This window comes from Ceratotherium simum, chromosome 17 (assembly GCF_057802395.1).
Source record: "Ceratotherium simum simum isolate JZ-2026a chromosome 17, ASM5780239v1, whole genome shotgun sequence".
Taxonomy (NCBI): Eukaryota; Metazoa; Chordata; class Mammalia; order Perissodactyla; family Rhinocerotidae; genus Ceratotherium; species Ceratotherium simum.
Window position 1 is genome coordinate 59,020,805 of NC_141916.1, and position 16,657 is coordinate 59,037,461.

General features: G+C 36.3%; 1 protein-coding gene across 14 annotated transcripts in view; it reads left to right on the forward strand.

Moving 5' to 3' along the window:
• ERC1 (ELKS/RAB6-interacting/CAST family member 1) overlaps positions 1-16,657 on the forward strand; it is a 567,884-nt gene that overhangs the window by 287,524 nt on the left and 263,703 nt on the right. For all 14 annotated transcript variants that reach the window (XM_087442948.1, XM_087442946.1, XM_014793927.2 and 11 more), the window contains one exon: positions 11,684-11,844. In XM_087442948.1, coding sequence (XP_087299074.1) covers positions 11,684-11,844 — 161 coding nt within the window. The remainder of the gene's footprint in view (positions 1-11,683; positions 11,845-16,657) is intronic.

Here is a 16,657-nt window from a genome sequence, read left to right on the forward strand (position 1 = left end):
GATCCGAACCTCGGGCCGCCAGTAGCGGAGCTCGCGCACTTAACCGCTAAGCCATGGGGCTGACCCCTCTGTGGTTTCAACTGTAACTTCTTTTCTTACATTTCTGATTTTATTTATTTGGACCCCCTCTCTCTTTTCTTGATGAATCTGGGTAAAGGTTTATCAATTTTGTTTATCTTTTCAAAGAACCCAGTTTTAGTCTCATTGATCTTTTCTATTTTTTTTTAGTCTTTATTTCATTTATTTTTGCATTTATAAATGCTTTATTTGCATTTATTTTGATCTTTAGTATTTACTTCCTTCTACTAACTTTGGGCTTTGTTTATTCTTTTTTTTCTAGTTCCTTTAGCTATAAAGTCAAATTGAGATTTTTCTTGTTTCTTGAGATAGGCCTGTATCACTCTGAACTTACCTCTTAGAACTGCTTTTGCTGCATCCCATAGATTTTGGAAAGTTGTGTTTCCATTTTCATTTATCTCAAGGTATTTTTTAATTTTATGTTTGGTTTCTTCAATGACCCATTGGTTGTTTAGTAGCGTGTTGCTTAGTCTCCACGTGTTTGTGTTTTTTCCAATTTTCTCCTCGTAATTAACTCTAGTTTCGTACTATATTGTGGTTAGAAAAGATGTTGGTAAGATTTGAATCTTCTTAAATTTATTGAGACTTGTTTTTTGGTTTAACATGTGATCTATCCTGGAGAATGTTCCATGTGCCCTTGAAAGACAGTGTATTCTGCAGTTTTGGGATGGAACGTTCTGTATATATCTATTTAAGTCCTTCTGGTCTAATGTGTTGTTTAAGGCCAGTGTTTCCTCATTGATTTTCTGTGTGATAATCTATCCATTGATGTAAATGGGGTATTAAATACCCCTACTATTATTGTATCACTATCAATTTCTCCAGTTAAGTCTGTTAATATTTGCTTTATATATTTGGTGCTCCTATGTTGGTTGCATAAATATTTACAAATGTTATATCCTCTTCTTGGGTTGACCCCTTTATCATTATGTGATACCCTTCTGTGTCTTTTGTTACAATCTTTGTTTTAAAGTCTTATTTTGTCTAATATGTATATTGCTATCCCAGTTTTCTTTTCATTTTTATTTGCATGGAATATCGTTTTTCATCCCTTCACTTTCAGTCTATCCGTGTCTTTAGATCTGAAGTGAATTTCTTGTAGGCAGCCTATAGATAGGTCTTATTTTTTTTATCTATTCAGCCACTCTTAAGTCTTTTGATTTGAGCATTTACTTCATTTACATTTAAAGTAATTACTGATAGGTATGGATTTATTGCCATTTTATTAGTAGTTTTCTGGTTGTTTTTGTAGTTCTTCTCTGTTACTTTCTTCTTCTCTTGGTCTCTTCCCTTGTGGTTTGATGCTTTTCTTTAGTGTTAAGTTTGGGTGCCTTTCTCTTTATTTTTTTTGTATCTATTGTAGGTTTTTGGTTTGTGGTTTCCATAAGGTTCATATATATTGACCTGTATATTATATAGCAGTTTTTTTTTACTGTGATAGTCACCTAAATTCTAATTCTAAAAGCTCTACATTTTTACCCCACCCCCCCATGTTTTATGTTTTTGACGTCATATTTTACATTTTTTTATTTTGTGTATCTGTTAGGTACTTTTGTAGTTATAGCTGATTTTACTACTTTTGTCTTTTAACCTTCATACTAGCTTTTTAAGTGTCTAATCTGTTGCCTTTACTAAATATTTGCCTTTTCCAGTGAGATGTTTTTCTTTCATATATTTTCTTATTTCTAGTTATGGCCTTTTCTTTTCCTCTTAAAGAAAACCCTCTAATATTTTTTGTTAAGCTGGTTTAGTGGTGATAAACTACTTTAGTTTTTACTTGTTTGGGAGATTCTTTCTCTCTCCTTCAATTTTGAATGATCTTGCTGGGGAGAGTATTCTTGGTTGTAAATTTTTTCCTTTCAGCACTTTAAATATATCATTCCACTTCTCTCCGGCCTGCAAAGTTTCTACTGAAAAGTCAGGTGATAGTCTTAGGGGAGTTCCCTTGTGTGTAACTAGTTGTTTTTCTCCTGCTGCCCTTAATATTCTCTCTTTATCTTTTTAACCTTTGCCATTGTAATTATAATATGTCTTGGGGTGGATCTCTTTGGGTTCATCTTATTTGGGACTTTGTGTTCTTCTTGGACCTGGATATCTATTTTCTTCCCCAAGTTAGGGAAGTTTTCAGCCATTATTTCTTTAAATATGTTTTCTGCCGCTTTGTCTGTCTCTTCTCTTTCTGGGACCCCTAAATGCAAATGTTAGTATGCTTGATGTTGTCTCAGATGTCCCTTAAACTATCCTCTTTTTTAAATTCTTTTCTCTTTTTGCTCTCTGATTGGGTGATTTCCACTATTCTGTCTTCCAGATTGGTGATCTGTTCTGTATCACCTAATCTGCTGTTGATTCCCTCTAGAGTGTATTTTTTTTATTTCAGTTATTGTATTGTTCAGCTCTGATTGGTTCTTATATCATTTAACTTTTTGATGAAGTTCTTACTGTGTTCCTCCATTCTTCTCCCAAGTTTAGTAAGCATCTTTATGACTATTACTTTGAAGTCCTTATAAAGTAAATTACTTGTCTCCATTTCATTAGGGATTTTAATAGGATTTTATCTTGTTCTTTCATTTGGAACATATTCCTTTGTCTCATTTTGTTTGACTTTCTGTGTTGGTTTCTATGAATTAGGTGAAACAGCTACCTCTCCTGGTCTTGAAGGGGTGGCCTTGTGTAGAAGCATCCTCTGTGTAGACTGCCTGTGCTATGCGGCTTTGACAGGCTGGCTGGAGTGGGCCTGGGCTAGGGGTGTCCTGGGGCAGACAATGCTGAGGAAACCCTGGCAGGGTAACTGGAGTTGGTGTGGTTGGAGGGCCCAGGGTGTGCCATGCTGGGGCCACCTCAGGACAACGACTGGAGCTGGTGTGGGCCAGGGCCCCAGGACACACTAGGGTGTTGTTGGCAGGCCAGCTAGAGCAGCTGAACCATGCTTCCACACATGCTATTAAGGTGGAAGAGAAACACACAAAGTGGCACTTGCCACTGCCTCTGACCCTGGAGAGAGTTCCAGCAGTTCTCTGCCCATTTGACAGGCACTCCAGGGTTAGTAAATGGATTTCCTTTTTGTACAATCGAAGTGCCCTTTAAACTACTGTTTTTTCACTGTACCCCAGTGTAGGCGTGTCTGTGCATGGTCCCCTCAGTGATGTCCCTCTCTACTATAGGTCGCCACGTTGGGGGTGGGGTTCCCATTGATACTGTATCTCCCTTTCTTCTACCCAGCTCTATGTGGCCCTTCTATCATTTGTTGTGTAGAAGCTTCAGTTAGCCCTCAGTTCTTCTTCAGGAGAAATTGCTGTATATGTAGGTGTAGATTCAGTGTGTCCATGGGAGGAGGTGAGTTCAGGGTCTTCCTACTTTGCCATCTTGGACCCAGGCTTCCATTAATTTATAATTTGAAAAAATTCCTAACTAGCTATCAATAGAAGGAAATTTCCTTCATCTGATAAAGGACATCTATTAAAAGTTAAACTACTTACTTATGGGTAAAACTTTTAAAGTAGAATGCATGCTGTCATCATTTCTTTTCAGTGTTGTAGTGGACATTCTAGGCTGTGCAGTAAGGTAAGTAAAAAGTAAATATTATAAGAATTGGAAGGAAAGAGAAAACTATCATTCATATATGATATGGTTGTCTCCATAATAAATAAAAATCTGTAGATAAATAAGAGCATTTAAGGATGCTGCTAGATACAGTATCAATGTTCAGAAATCAGTTGCATTTTTATAACCTGCACCAAACAGAAAACTACATTTTTTAAGAAAGATACTATTTACTGTGACATTTAAAAAAACATAAAGTGTCTAGGAATAAATATCTTCAGAATGTTCGAGATCTTAATGGGGAAAATTATAAAAATTTTTGAAATATAGTGACATCCTAAATATATCTCTCTTTCATGAACTGTTCTTGAACAGTGCCTGGACTCAGTAAATAGACTCAATAAATATTTTTTGCAGAAATTCAGAAATAGCTAAGATGCTCTTGAAAAAAGACCTGTTTTATTAGATATCAAGCCTTATAAAGCAATAATAATTAAGACAGTATATTTTTGATACAGGAGTAGGCAAACCAGTGGATCATAATAGAAATCACAGAAACATACTTATGCTAATGGGAATACTTGATGAATGTCAAAGGAGAAGGTAGAATGGATGTTCAATAAATGGTACTGAGACATTTGGATATCCCTATGGGGAAAAATGAAATTGGACCCCTATCTCACACCATACACAAAAATCAATTCTAGGTGGATTAAAGACTAAATGTGACATGCAATACTTTAAAATTCTTGGAAAGCTTCTCAGTCAGGTATTGTATAACAAACAATCAAAAAATAACAGTAGCAAATTGTGATGGTTAATTTTATGTGTCAACTTGCCTGAGCCATGGGGTGCCCAGATATCTGGTCAGACCTTACTCTGGGTGTTTTTGTGAGGGTATTTTTGGATGAGATTAACATTTAAATAAATAGGCTTGAGTAAAGCAGGTTGCCCACCCTAATGTGGGTGACCCTCATCCTGTTAATATTCAGGCCTTCCAGTCAAAGTCCTGATAGAACAAAAGGGATTTGTCTCCCCTGAATAAAAGGAAAACCTGCCTGATTGTGTTTGAACTGGGACATCATCTTTTGCCTACCTTTGGATTTGAACTGAAGCATTGGCTCTTTTTGGGTCTTGAGCCTGCCAGCCTTTGGACTGGAACTACACTGTTAGCTCTCTGGGGTCTGTAGCTTGTGTACTCACTCTGCAAATCTTGGCAGTTGTCAGCTTCCATAATCACATGAGCTAATTTTATATATGTAATATATATCATATATAATTTTTTATAAAATACATACTTTATAATATATATTATATATAAAAGTCTTATGTATTATATTATTATAATTATAATGTTATAAGATGTTATATCAATATATTATTATATTATAATTAATTATATTAATATTGATTTATTTGTCAGTATTCTCCAGAGAAGCAGAACCAGTAGAATATATATTGAAATCAGTATATATGTGTGTGTGTGTGTGTGTGTGTGTTTGGATGTATATGCGTATACCCACACGTGTACTGTATTCAATATATATACTATTGGTTTTGTTTCTCTGGAGAACCTTGACTAATACACATATAATAATAAGCATTTATTTCTCAATTACATAGATTGGAGGGTTACTATGGTTGGCTCTGCTTTAGTTGTTGACTAAATTGCCTGTGCCACATGTTGCTCATTCTAGGACCCAACTGAGAGACAACAGTTTCTCAGAATGTTGTTTTCTTGGCAATAGTGGAAATACAACCTGACCACACATGTTGTAAGCCTCCACTTGTGTCTTGTCTGCTAACATCCTTTTGCCCAAAGCAAGTCACATAGCCAAGCCAAAATCAAGGATCAAAGAAGTGTACTCTTCCTACCATGAGGTCATGGCAAGGATATGGCTGTATACCAATACTTTAGAGGAATGAATAATTGATACCCCTAATTCAGTCTACTACTGAAGGCAATATAAAAGTGGAAATATCATATGACCTTGGATATAGGAAAGGATTTCTTAAATAGGATGTAAAAGTCACAAATCCTAAAATAAAGGCTTAGTAAATTTGATTATATTAATTTAAGGTATTTCTGATCATCAAAAGACACCATAATTAAAGGAACACATAAGCCACAAACTGGGAGAAGAAATTTGCTATACATATAATTGATGAAAGGTTGGTATCTAGAATATATATGCATTTATATGTTTAAAACTCCTCCACATCAACAAAAATGAGAAAAACAAGCTAGGGAGTTGTTATGAGAGGTTCGGGGATTCGATCGGAGATGTAAAAGACACTTTCCACTCCAAACAAATGGATTCAAGGTATATTTTATTATATAGAGGATAGTAAAGGCGATAGTCTGCAAACAGATCCGAATAGGTCAAATATTAAGAGGGAAAAAACATCAGCCCGACTGGAAAGGGAAAACATCCACATCGGCTGAAGAGAAATGACACAAATCAACCGGAAAGAGAAACACCAGGTTGACCAAAAAGAGAACACATCAAATCAATTACTTCATATCAAATCAGTTACTTCACATCAAATCAATTACTCACAACATCCACGCCCCACTGCCGGGAGAGCCCTGTCAATCGACGCGGCTGGGCAAGGATCACACGTCCTGGGCAAGGTGTCCCTTCCACAGGTGGAACTCTCATCCGGTCTCAGTCTCCAGCAGTTTATATAAGCAGTTACAGAGTTTGCAGAGCAAGCATCTAGTGTTCCCATGCACAAAATGGTTATCAGTGGCGTACGTGCACTGAGCCCCTTGGCTAATGTCCCAGCCCAGTAGTTGTGTACGTGCATTGTTCTCTTTGGTTATCGTCTCAGCCCGGCACAGATGGCCAGTCCATCCCGTGCTACGACGCTCTAAGAGCCTTGAAATGTTACAACTTGCAACTCTCTCCGTGGGAGAAGGGTCAGTTCCCAGCACGCAGAAAGCAGCTTTTATATTTCTTTTTGTGCTGGTGGCTGTAGGTCAATGGAGTGGCCAAACATGGCTGTACTCATGTCAAGACAGGAGTATGGGGGGTGGACTGGTGGCGGGACACGGCAGGGGAGATTCGTCTGAGAGTTTCAAGGAAGAAGCAGCACAAATGGTCCCTAAACAAATGAAACATGTTTAACCTCATTGATTTATTATTGAAATAATAAAAGAATTTGGTAAAAAATTTATTGAGAAATTTATAAGGAAGAAATCAGGCAATTGCTGTCTGAACCCACTGATCAGTGTAAGTGAAAGAGACAGCCATTATATGTCTCTTCATGTGATCTAACATGAAGTACACGACCTTACCTATGGAGTACTATTGTCAAAAAGACAAAAAAATCAAACCTAAATCTAATGAAACCTTCAGATAAAACTTTCAGTTTACAGGAAACATGAAGATAAGAGGAATACCATAAGTAGCACCATAAAAAAAAAAGTCAACTGAATCCAAAATGTAGGACATTGTATAGGACAAGTGACCTGTATTTGTCAAGAAGTCAACAGCATGGGAAATTTAAAATGTAGAGCCTTGGGCAGTTGTCCAAGCACCTTTCATTCAAAAGACTATTCTTTGTTCATTGAATTGCCTTGACACTCTTGTCAAAAATCAATTGACCATAAAAGTTAGGGTTTATTTCTGGACTCTCACTTCTTTTCCATTGATCTCTCTGTCCATCCTTATGCCACCCAGAAGCTTTGTAGTAAGTTTTGAAGTCAAGAAGTATGAGTCCTCCAACCTTATTTTTCTTTTTCAAGATTACTTTTCTTATTCTGGCTCCCTTTAATTTTCATATTAATTTTAGGATCAGCTTGTTAATTTCTGCAAAAAAAGAATTATAAAGATTACATTGAACCTGTAGATCAATTTGGGAAATATTGCCATCTTAGCTGTATTGTCTTTCTATCTGTGAACATGATGGCTTTCTATTTATTTAAATTTTCTTTTATTTCTTTCAACAATTTTTTGTAATTTTCAGTATACATGTCTTGCATTTCTTTTGTTAAATTTATACCTAGGTACTTTCTTCTTTTTGATGCTATTTTAAATGGAATTGTTTTCTTAATTTCATTTTCGGAAAATCAGTTCATTTTCACTGATTGTGTATGGATATACAATTGATTTTTGTATGTTGATCTTGTATCTTGCAACCTTCATATACGTGTTTATTATAATATTTTTGGTAGATACCTTATGTTTTTTCCTCTATAAGATCATGTCATCTTCAAGAGACATGAAGACAGTTTTATGTCTTACTTTCCAATGTGAATGCTTTTAAATTTTTTGTGTGGCCTAATTTTCCTGGCTATCATCTCTATGATAGAAGTGGTGAGAACAGACATCCTGGTCTTATTCTTGGTCCTGGTCTTAGAGGGAAAGCATTCAGTCTTTCATTGTTAAAAATTATGTTAGCTGTGAGTTTTTCATAGATGCCCTTTATCAGGTTGAGGAAGTTCTCTTCTATTCCTAGTTTGTTGAGTGTTTTTATCATGAAAGGGTGTTGGAAATTGTCAAATGCTTTTCTATATCTATTGAGGTAATCATCAGGGTTTTGGCCTGTATTCTAGTAATATGGTTTATTATATTGATTTTATATGTTAAGTCAACCTTGCATTCTTGGGATAAATCCCAATTTTTATAACGTTGCTGGGTTTGGTTTTCTAGTATTTTTCGCATCTGTATTCTTAAGGATATTTCTCTATAATTTTCTTTCTTTCTTGTGCTGTGTTTTTCTGGTTTTGTTATCAGGGTTTCTGTGTCATGATCCCTATTTCTCTTGCTTTCTAGCATACGATGTACAAAGTTCTTTTTTTGTACATATCTTGCCCCAAATCTGGAATCAGCCATTTTTCCAAGGAGCCCATTCAATTTAGCGGGAAGCCATAATCTCGATGTTGTGGTGCTCAGTGCTGTTGGCTGTCATTGATTTTAACTCCTGAGTGGTGAATATATAGGTGTATGTTTTGCTCTTCGTTCTGGAATATACACATATGGTGGGCCCTTTTTTTATATGCATGAAAAAACATAATGTTGGATGAAATCAAGTCAAAAGATTCCATTTATACAATGTTCATAAACTGATCAAACTAAACAGTGCTTTATTTTGGAATATATCATCAGAGGTAAAAATAAAGAAATGCAAAGGAATAAGGAACACTAAATAAGAATGGTGATTATCTATCACAGGGGATTTAAGGGATACAGTTGGATAATTGCACTTACAAAGCTCCTAGGGGGTGTGTATATAGATATGTGTTTTGCCCTTGGTTCTAGGATATGGACATATTGCTTTTCTAAAATATGCATATAATATTTCACATTGCTTATTTATGAAATTTAAAGTTGGTTATGTGCAATATAAAGCATTGTTAAATTATTTTTCCTACAGTTTATAAGTAGTCTTTAAATAATTTCTGATCTTTTGCCAAGTAGGCCCAAAGTACCTTCCCACCATGACTGAAGTTCTCCTGTTTATAGTGCTGAGTCATTTGGATATCCATATTGAGAAAAATGAATGTTGACCTATTACACCATATTCAAAAATCACTTGCATATATGTTGTAGATCTAAATGTGAAACATGTAATCCAATAAAGGATTTAGAAGAAAGAATAGAACAATATCCTCATGACCTTGAGATAGGCAAAATTTTCTTATTCGGTGTACAAAAAGCTCTGAACGTAAAAGAAATATAAAGGAAAAAATTAAACTCCATTAAATTAAAAGATTTCTATTTATCACAAATGCCTTTAGTAAATTTTGCTATTTTCTCACCGTGGAATATCATACAGTTATGAGAATTATAGAACTATAATTTTACCCAACAATATGGATTAATCTCACTGAGTGGAAAAAAATCTATACTTAAAATTATATACTATGTAATTCCATTTGTAGGAAGTTAAATAGGCAAAACTAATTGAGAGTATTAGAATAATGGTTACTCTCTAACTGGAAAGGGGATATGAGGGGGATTTCTGGGGTACTAGTAACGTTCTGTTTATTGGTCCATGTGCTGATTACATAGGTGTGTTCACTTAGAAAATTCTTCATGTTGTACATTTATTGTTTGTGTATTTTTCTGTATTTATGTTGTATTTCAATGAAAAGTTGACTGAAAATTTCAGATGCATAAGACTATTTATAGAGTGGGCTTCCTTTTGTGTAGAAAAAGGAGGAATAAGTTATTTGTACATGCTTGTGTATGTATAAGATATCTCTCCAAGCTGGAGAAGTTAAAGACAGGATAGGAGGGGGATTTTTTTGAGATATGTTTAAGTTAAGTTCATGATGGATAGACACATCCCACACTTTGTTTAGTAGAGCTTCTGTAAATAGTGGTGTAGATTGCTGATTCTGTGTTAACATACGTTGGTGTATCATTTCAATCCATTTTTAGATAAGATTTTATGTGAATTAAACTGATAAAATGGAATCATTCTTATAGACAGTTTTCAAAAGGTCAGATAGTGATATATGTCCATGTAAAACTTGCAGATATGTGAATACATATCCGAGGAGATCTGCATAGTAATATATATTCTCACAGCAACTGGGACTGTCAGGATGCTATTAGCTGAGAACATTAACTTGATCACTTCTGAAAAGATACACAAAGTAAACTTATTCAGGTGCAGAAAAAACTAAATGTATCTGTTTACCAGCAATGTTTAGCGGCTGTTAGCAATCAACATGGAGACTTTGGTTAGGTATGAGGCGCTAATATCCAGGGGTCTGTTTCAACTCTGATTTGTTATACTATAGTTTTGTCTCCAGACTGCTCTGTTTTCATATCACACAAATTGGTTTTATGTAGGAGTTAGTGAATGGCAGATCCCCTGTCTCTCCCTACACTCACCTCTACCTCTGAAAAGGATTGTCACCAAAATTATTTCTTGGCAGGTAGCAACCTGACATAAACTATTGTGATTGGTGCAGTTGCCTGGTTGAGGTTGCTTTTTGTTAATAACAGATAGTTCTGTCAGCATATTTTTTGCTTCTGAATTAAGTTGAACATGTTTATTTAAATAATTCTGATTTGGGAACCACCCAGAGTAAGTGGAAATAACTGATGAAGTACAAACCTTGCTGTCTTAGTTTCTTGTGTTTTAGCATTCTATCTTCTTTCTCTTGGGTCTTTTTTTTAGGTCTTTTAAAGGTATTCTGTCTCCTCTCTATCTGGTCATATATTTTTCTTTTCTTTTCTTCCTGCCTTCTTTGAAAAAACTCTACCTACCTGGCTTTAGAGCAAGAAATTATCTGATTGAATTCTAGCAATTTCTTTAAAAAGAAAGTCTTTTTGGGGGAGCCGGCCTGGTGGTGTAGTGGTTAAGTGTGCGCGCTCCGCTTCGGCAGCCTTCGTTTCACAGGTTCAGATCCCGGGCGTGCACCAATGCACCACTTGTCAAGCCGTGCTGTGGCGGCATCCCATATAAAGTAGAGGAAGATGGGCACAGATGTTAGCCCAGGGCCAGTCTTGCTCAGCAAAAAGAGGAGGATTGGCATGGATGTTAGCTCAGGGCTAATCTTCCTCACAAAAAAAAAAAAAGAAGAAGAAAGAAAGTCTTTTTGATTCTGTAAACAGAAAAATCTTAGTTTGGATGAATAAAAATGACTCATTTATGTTTAAACTGAATCTGTTATTAGTCAAGTTTGTCTTTCATTTCCTAAAATCCTTCTAAAAATATTCATTATGATTTGTTCCTTATATTTTTATCTGCATTATATTATTTCATGGAAATTTATGGGCAATTTCTAAATAAATTCCTTAAAAGAGATTGTCTGTGGCAGACTGTGACTTCTTGAACTGCTAACTTACATGCCTTGCATTTACCAAAAAGAAAATGAAGTTCTTTCGACCTACACTGAGAAGGATTATAGTGGAGGGATGATCAGAGAGTTATTTCTTTATCTGCTCTATCTTCTTGAGATATATGTCTGATCCAGAAAGAGTACAGAATTTTTGACGTGTGTGTGTCTTCGTTTTTCTGGACCCAGAATTGCTCATTATCCAGCTCCTCTGACTTTAATTGATCAAAATGTTCAGTTTTTTATTTTCCATATTTATCACAGGTGGAGGAGTTACTGATGGCTATGGAGAAAGTAAAGCAGGAACTAGAGTCCATGAAAGCAAAGCTGTCCTCTACTCAACAGTCTCTAGCAGAAAAGGAAACTCATTTGACCAATCTTCGGGCAGAGAGAAGGAAACACTTAGAGGAAGTTCTGGAGATGAAGTAAGTGTTTAGAATCTTATTCTTCAGGCATGCGCTTAGTATGAATACTTTTCCTCATTACCTTCATCTTCTAGCACTATTTATTACAATACCCTGACACCCTTAGCGTAATTTTAATGCCAACTTGTGTTTCTCAATCCATAGAACAAATTTGGAACAAATCCTGGTCAAATAGAATTATTTTGCCTCCTCTTCATTAACTTTTAAAGTCCTTTAGAGTATATGTATCTGTATCCAGTTACATGTCTGAAATTTCTAAAATCTTCTTTAGGCAAATTATTGAGTTTACTGAGGAAGATGACTGTTGGTCTTGAGATCATATGATGGCTAAACAATTTTTTAAAACATTTTTTATTGCAAACATTTCCAAAGGTACACAAAAGTAGAGAGAATAATATAATGAATGCCTTCATATACCTATACCCATATTTAACAGTTAAAATTTTGCTGCACTCTCCAGTCAATTTTTACAAAATTGTCACTTTTAGCAAAACCTTGCTGTACATCATTTTTATACTTCCCCCACATCTTGTGGCTTCTTGAGATGATCTATTGTGGAGCATGTATACATCTGCTAGTACATAATGGATGCTTCTTTTTCTTCTCTGTGACTTTGAAAAGTTCTGGTTTACTTCTCTTTAGAACAAATACGTCCTTCTGAAGGTCCAGTACTACTGTCTCCTTTACTATTCTCAACCCTCACCTCTACCTAATTGTCCTATACCGTTTTACTGAAACCAAGTCTATCCTGGGATCCGTCAGTTACCTTCTTTACCTCAACATTTATCTGTATTTTTGTTGTCTTCCCTTCTGTCTCAGAGGAGATATTCTTTCTCCTTCATAAGGCTAGCTTCTTAGCTCTATTACAGATTTTAAGCACTGGTCCCCTCCTCTGCAATCTTCCTCTGTCAATTTTCTCTCACGTAATCTTGTTCACTTTCTATTAGTTCCTTCTTCTTCTGCATAAGTACACAGTGTCTCTGACCTAAAGTAAACAAACTTTTCTCAGCTCAGCTAGTGCTTTAAGCTAACATCACCTCTTCTTTTTTTTGTGTGAGGAAGATCAGCCCTGTGCTAACATCTGCCAATCCTCCTCTTTTTTTCTTTCTTTCTTTCTTTCTTTTTTTTGCTGAGGAAGACTGGCCCTGGGCTAACATCCGTGCCCATCTTCCTCCACTTTATACGGGACGCTGCCACAGCATGGCTTGCCAAGCGGTGCGTCGGTGCGCATCCAGGATCTGAACCGGCGAACCCCGGGCTGCCGCAGCAGAGCGCATGCACTTAACCACTTGCGCCACCCAGTTGGCCCCTAACATCACCTCTTCTTTTCTGCTACTTTGAACTATCAATGAATGTTCAATACCAGAATTATAGAACAGCAGAGGATCTTGCCACGATACATTAGTGTGAATTTTCATGGGACAGGATTATTGTGATTTCATGACAGCAACCCAAGAGTCAAGGAAGCAAATGTTGGGGTATCATCTGTGCTTATGGATTATTAGGCCACAGTGCAAGGTTAAGATATTCTAACCTTTGAGAAAAGCATTACAGATGATCTGCTTAAAGCCAGAAATAGATTGATATGCTGGGAGAGTAGGGAGAGGTTAGGTTGGGGTTCTGAGTGTCATCATGAGAAAAAAAAGTTTGCAAATATGCTTCCTAGGAGCAAATTAGTAAAGGAGGTGTAAGACAAATTTTTAATCACTGGTGGTAAAATTCAAAGGTTAATATTTTGGAGATGGAGTAACAGATGTAACTCTTGGGCGATAAAGGGTAAAATCATTTAATTTAAAGAGGTCTGGGAACCATTCCTAGAACATGGTAAAATATAGACTCGACAAGAAAATTAAGGGCCCAAAGTAATTAAGAAAATGGAGGAAGGATGTATATAATGTTTGAGTAAACAAGGTATCATGTGTGATGTTTCTAAGCAGAAACAGGCCTTGCTGAAGAAGCAGTGTATAAATTTTGTTTTGTTTTCTCTGTGTACCAATATCTTGACTTTGTCAGGTATTTCCCATTCAGTTCAAATATCTATTTAAAGCAAAATAGTGGTGTATTTGTATACAAATTTTCCTTTATTATTAGGACTTTGAAAAAATATGAAAGAATTTTTAAAAGAATGCTTGACTTCAAACCATGAAAAAGGAGTTGTGTGTGATTTTTTTTTTGTTGTTTTTTTGGTACCACAGTACTAAACTCTATTATGAATTTCCCTTGCCAACCCAGGTTGGAGATTACATTTCTGAAAAATACTATGATTAGAAAAACTGTTGTTGGCAAGATAAGCACTCACACAATCAGGCATGGGATAAGTAATTAAAGTATATAGAGAAATTTATAAGTGGTATAGAAATTTAATAAACAAACATTAAATAAAAGTTCTAGAAATAAAATGTTAAAACTTGGCTCTGACAGATGACCTCTTAAATCACCTTCTTCAATTGCTTAGGATATATTATGGTGGCATGGTGATGTTCTTAGATTTTCCACAAGTTTAGTGTCATGCAGATTTACCAACTTAAAGTTTTTAAAGTAGTCCTTGCTTTAATTTTCACTTAAATTTTCCCTTGTTGTGTCTTTCTTTTTCATATCTTAGTAAATGGTTTTTTAATGTCTTCTTTTTAATAAGTTATCTCAGCCCTTTAGGCCTAATCCTCTATCCAGATATTCTGTTGAGAGAGTAGTGGTTCTTCACAGATGTTCTCTGATTGCACTGCCCTGTAGACCAAGCTATATGGTTCTACCAAGTGGGGAACAACAGTTATTCTGTTCTTTCCATCTAGAACAGTGAATTGAAACCCCTATGTATTTTTAAAAACATAGATTTTAAAAATTTGGCATACAAATATAAAGTAATGATTCATAAAACCTCAGTTGAAAACTATACAGTAACATAAGTATAATTATACAGAAAACACTGTGTATGACATATTGTGGGTTCTGATACAATGAACTTTCGATTCCTTTTCACTATGTAGCTGACCAAGGGAATAGACTTTCTTTTACTGTATTCTGGCCTCCTTCTCTCCCTAATGTGGAACAAGTTCTGTTAATCATCTGTCCTTGGTTGGGGTTATCTCAGTTTCTACACCTTTGCTCAGAATTTACTTCATTCTGTTGTCAATTTGTAAGGAGTTTACTCTCTCCAAGTAGTTCTGCGTGATATCTGCCTCTAATTACTAATAGCAGCTAGTAAGAACATACTTCCTGGAATAAAAGAGCCTGAATCTGAATTTTGACTCCCACCACTTATTAGCTCTGTGACTTCAGCAAGTTATTTAACCTCTCTATGCCTCAGTCTCTTGTTGGTGTTTTTTTTTTTTTTGTAAGGAAGATTGGCCCTGAGCTTACATCTGTTGCCAGTCTTCCTCTTTTTGCTTGAGGAAGATTGTCCCTGAGCTACCATCTCTGCCAGTCTTCCTCTACTCTGTGTGTGGGACACCGCCACAGCATGGCTTAATGAGCAGTGTGTAGGTCCGCACCTGGGATCCGAACCTGCGAACGCCAGGCCGCCAAAGCAGAGGGCACGAACTCAACCACTACACCACCTGGCCGGCCCCTCAGTCTCCTCAGTTTTAAAATGGCAATAATAATTGTTTCTCCTTCACAGAGCTTTCCTGACAATAAAATAAGAAATTATTAATATATAGAATTGAGAACAGTGCCTGGCACACTAAGCACTTAATAGTGGGTATTAGGGCCGGCCCCGTGGCTTAGCGGTTAAGTGCGCGCACTCTGCTGCTGGCGGCCCGGGTTCGGATCCTGGGCACGCACCGACGCGCTGCTTCTCCGGCCATGCTGAGGCCGCGTCCCACATACAGCAAGTAGAAGGATGTGCAGCTATGACATACAACTATCTACTGGGGCTTTGGGGGAAAAAATAAGTAAATAAATAAAATAAAAATAAAAATAAAAAAAATAGTGGGTATTATTCGCTTGGTATAAGTTATTTTCTGGTGATGATTTGTGGGAAAACAGATAATTATTTAAGCAAACTTTAAAAGGAGAAAGGCAGTATTCTAGATGTGGCTGTTGGGAATGACAACTAGATTCTACATTCTGTAATCATGGCAGGACCTACCATATTTTAAATGTTTACGTTGTTTAATTATTGACAATTGTACAAGTAAAAGGGCTTGTTCATTATAACCAGAGAACTTGAAATGTAGAAGAAATATGAGGGGAATGCAATGTGCAAAAGAGACCAAAACATGCATATATGTGACTTGGAATCTAGAATAAGAAAAGTCTTCCCTGAGGAAAAGGAAATGGGACTATTTGTATAGAAAATTTTTCAGCAAAGCACTAGACTAGTCTAGTTTTCTGGAATAATTCTGATCTAGTCACACCAAGAGGAATAATCTAACAGTTCTTTTCTATCCCTATCATTTGTGACTATGATTTTGAGTGTCTGTTACAGATAAATGGTGGCCATGAGTTTGGGGAGATAGGAAACTGTTCGCTTGGTAGCCTGCCAGTGATTCAATAGAAACATTTGAGTTCGATAGCTAGTCCTGAAGAGAAGGAATGTTTTTATTGGCAGATCCCATATTGGTTCCTCTTTTCCTTATGCTGTGGTTTTGTTACCCATTATTTTTTTGTTCCACTTTTGTGTTAACGTCTTTCCCTAAGAAAGAAAGGATGAATGGGAAAAGGGGAAAAATCATAAAATAACAACAGCTGTAGGGGCCGGCCCAGTGGCACAGTGGTTAAGTGCATGTGCTCCGCTTCAGCGGCCCTGGGTTCGCAGGTTCGGATCCCGGGTGCGCACCGACACACCACTTGTCAAGCCATGCTGTGGCAGCGT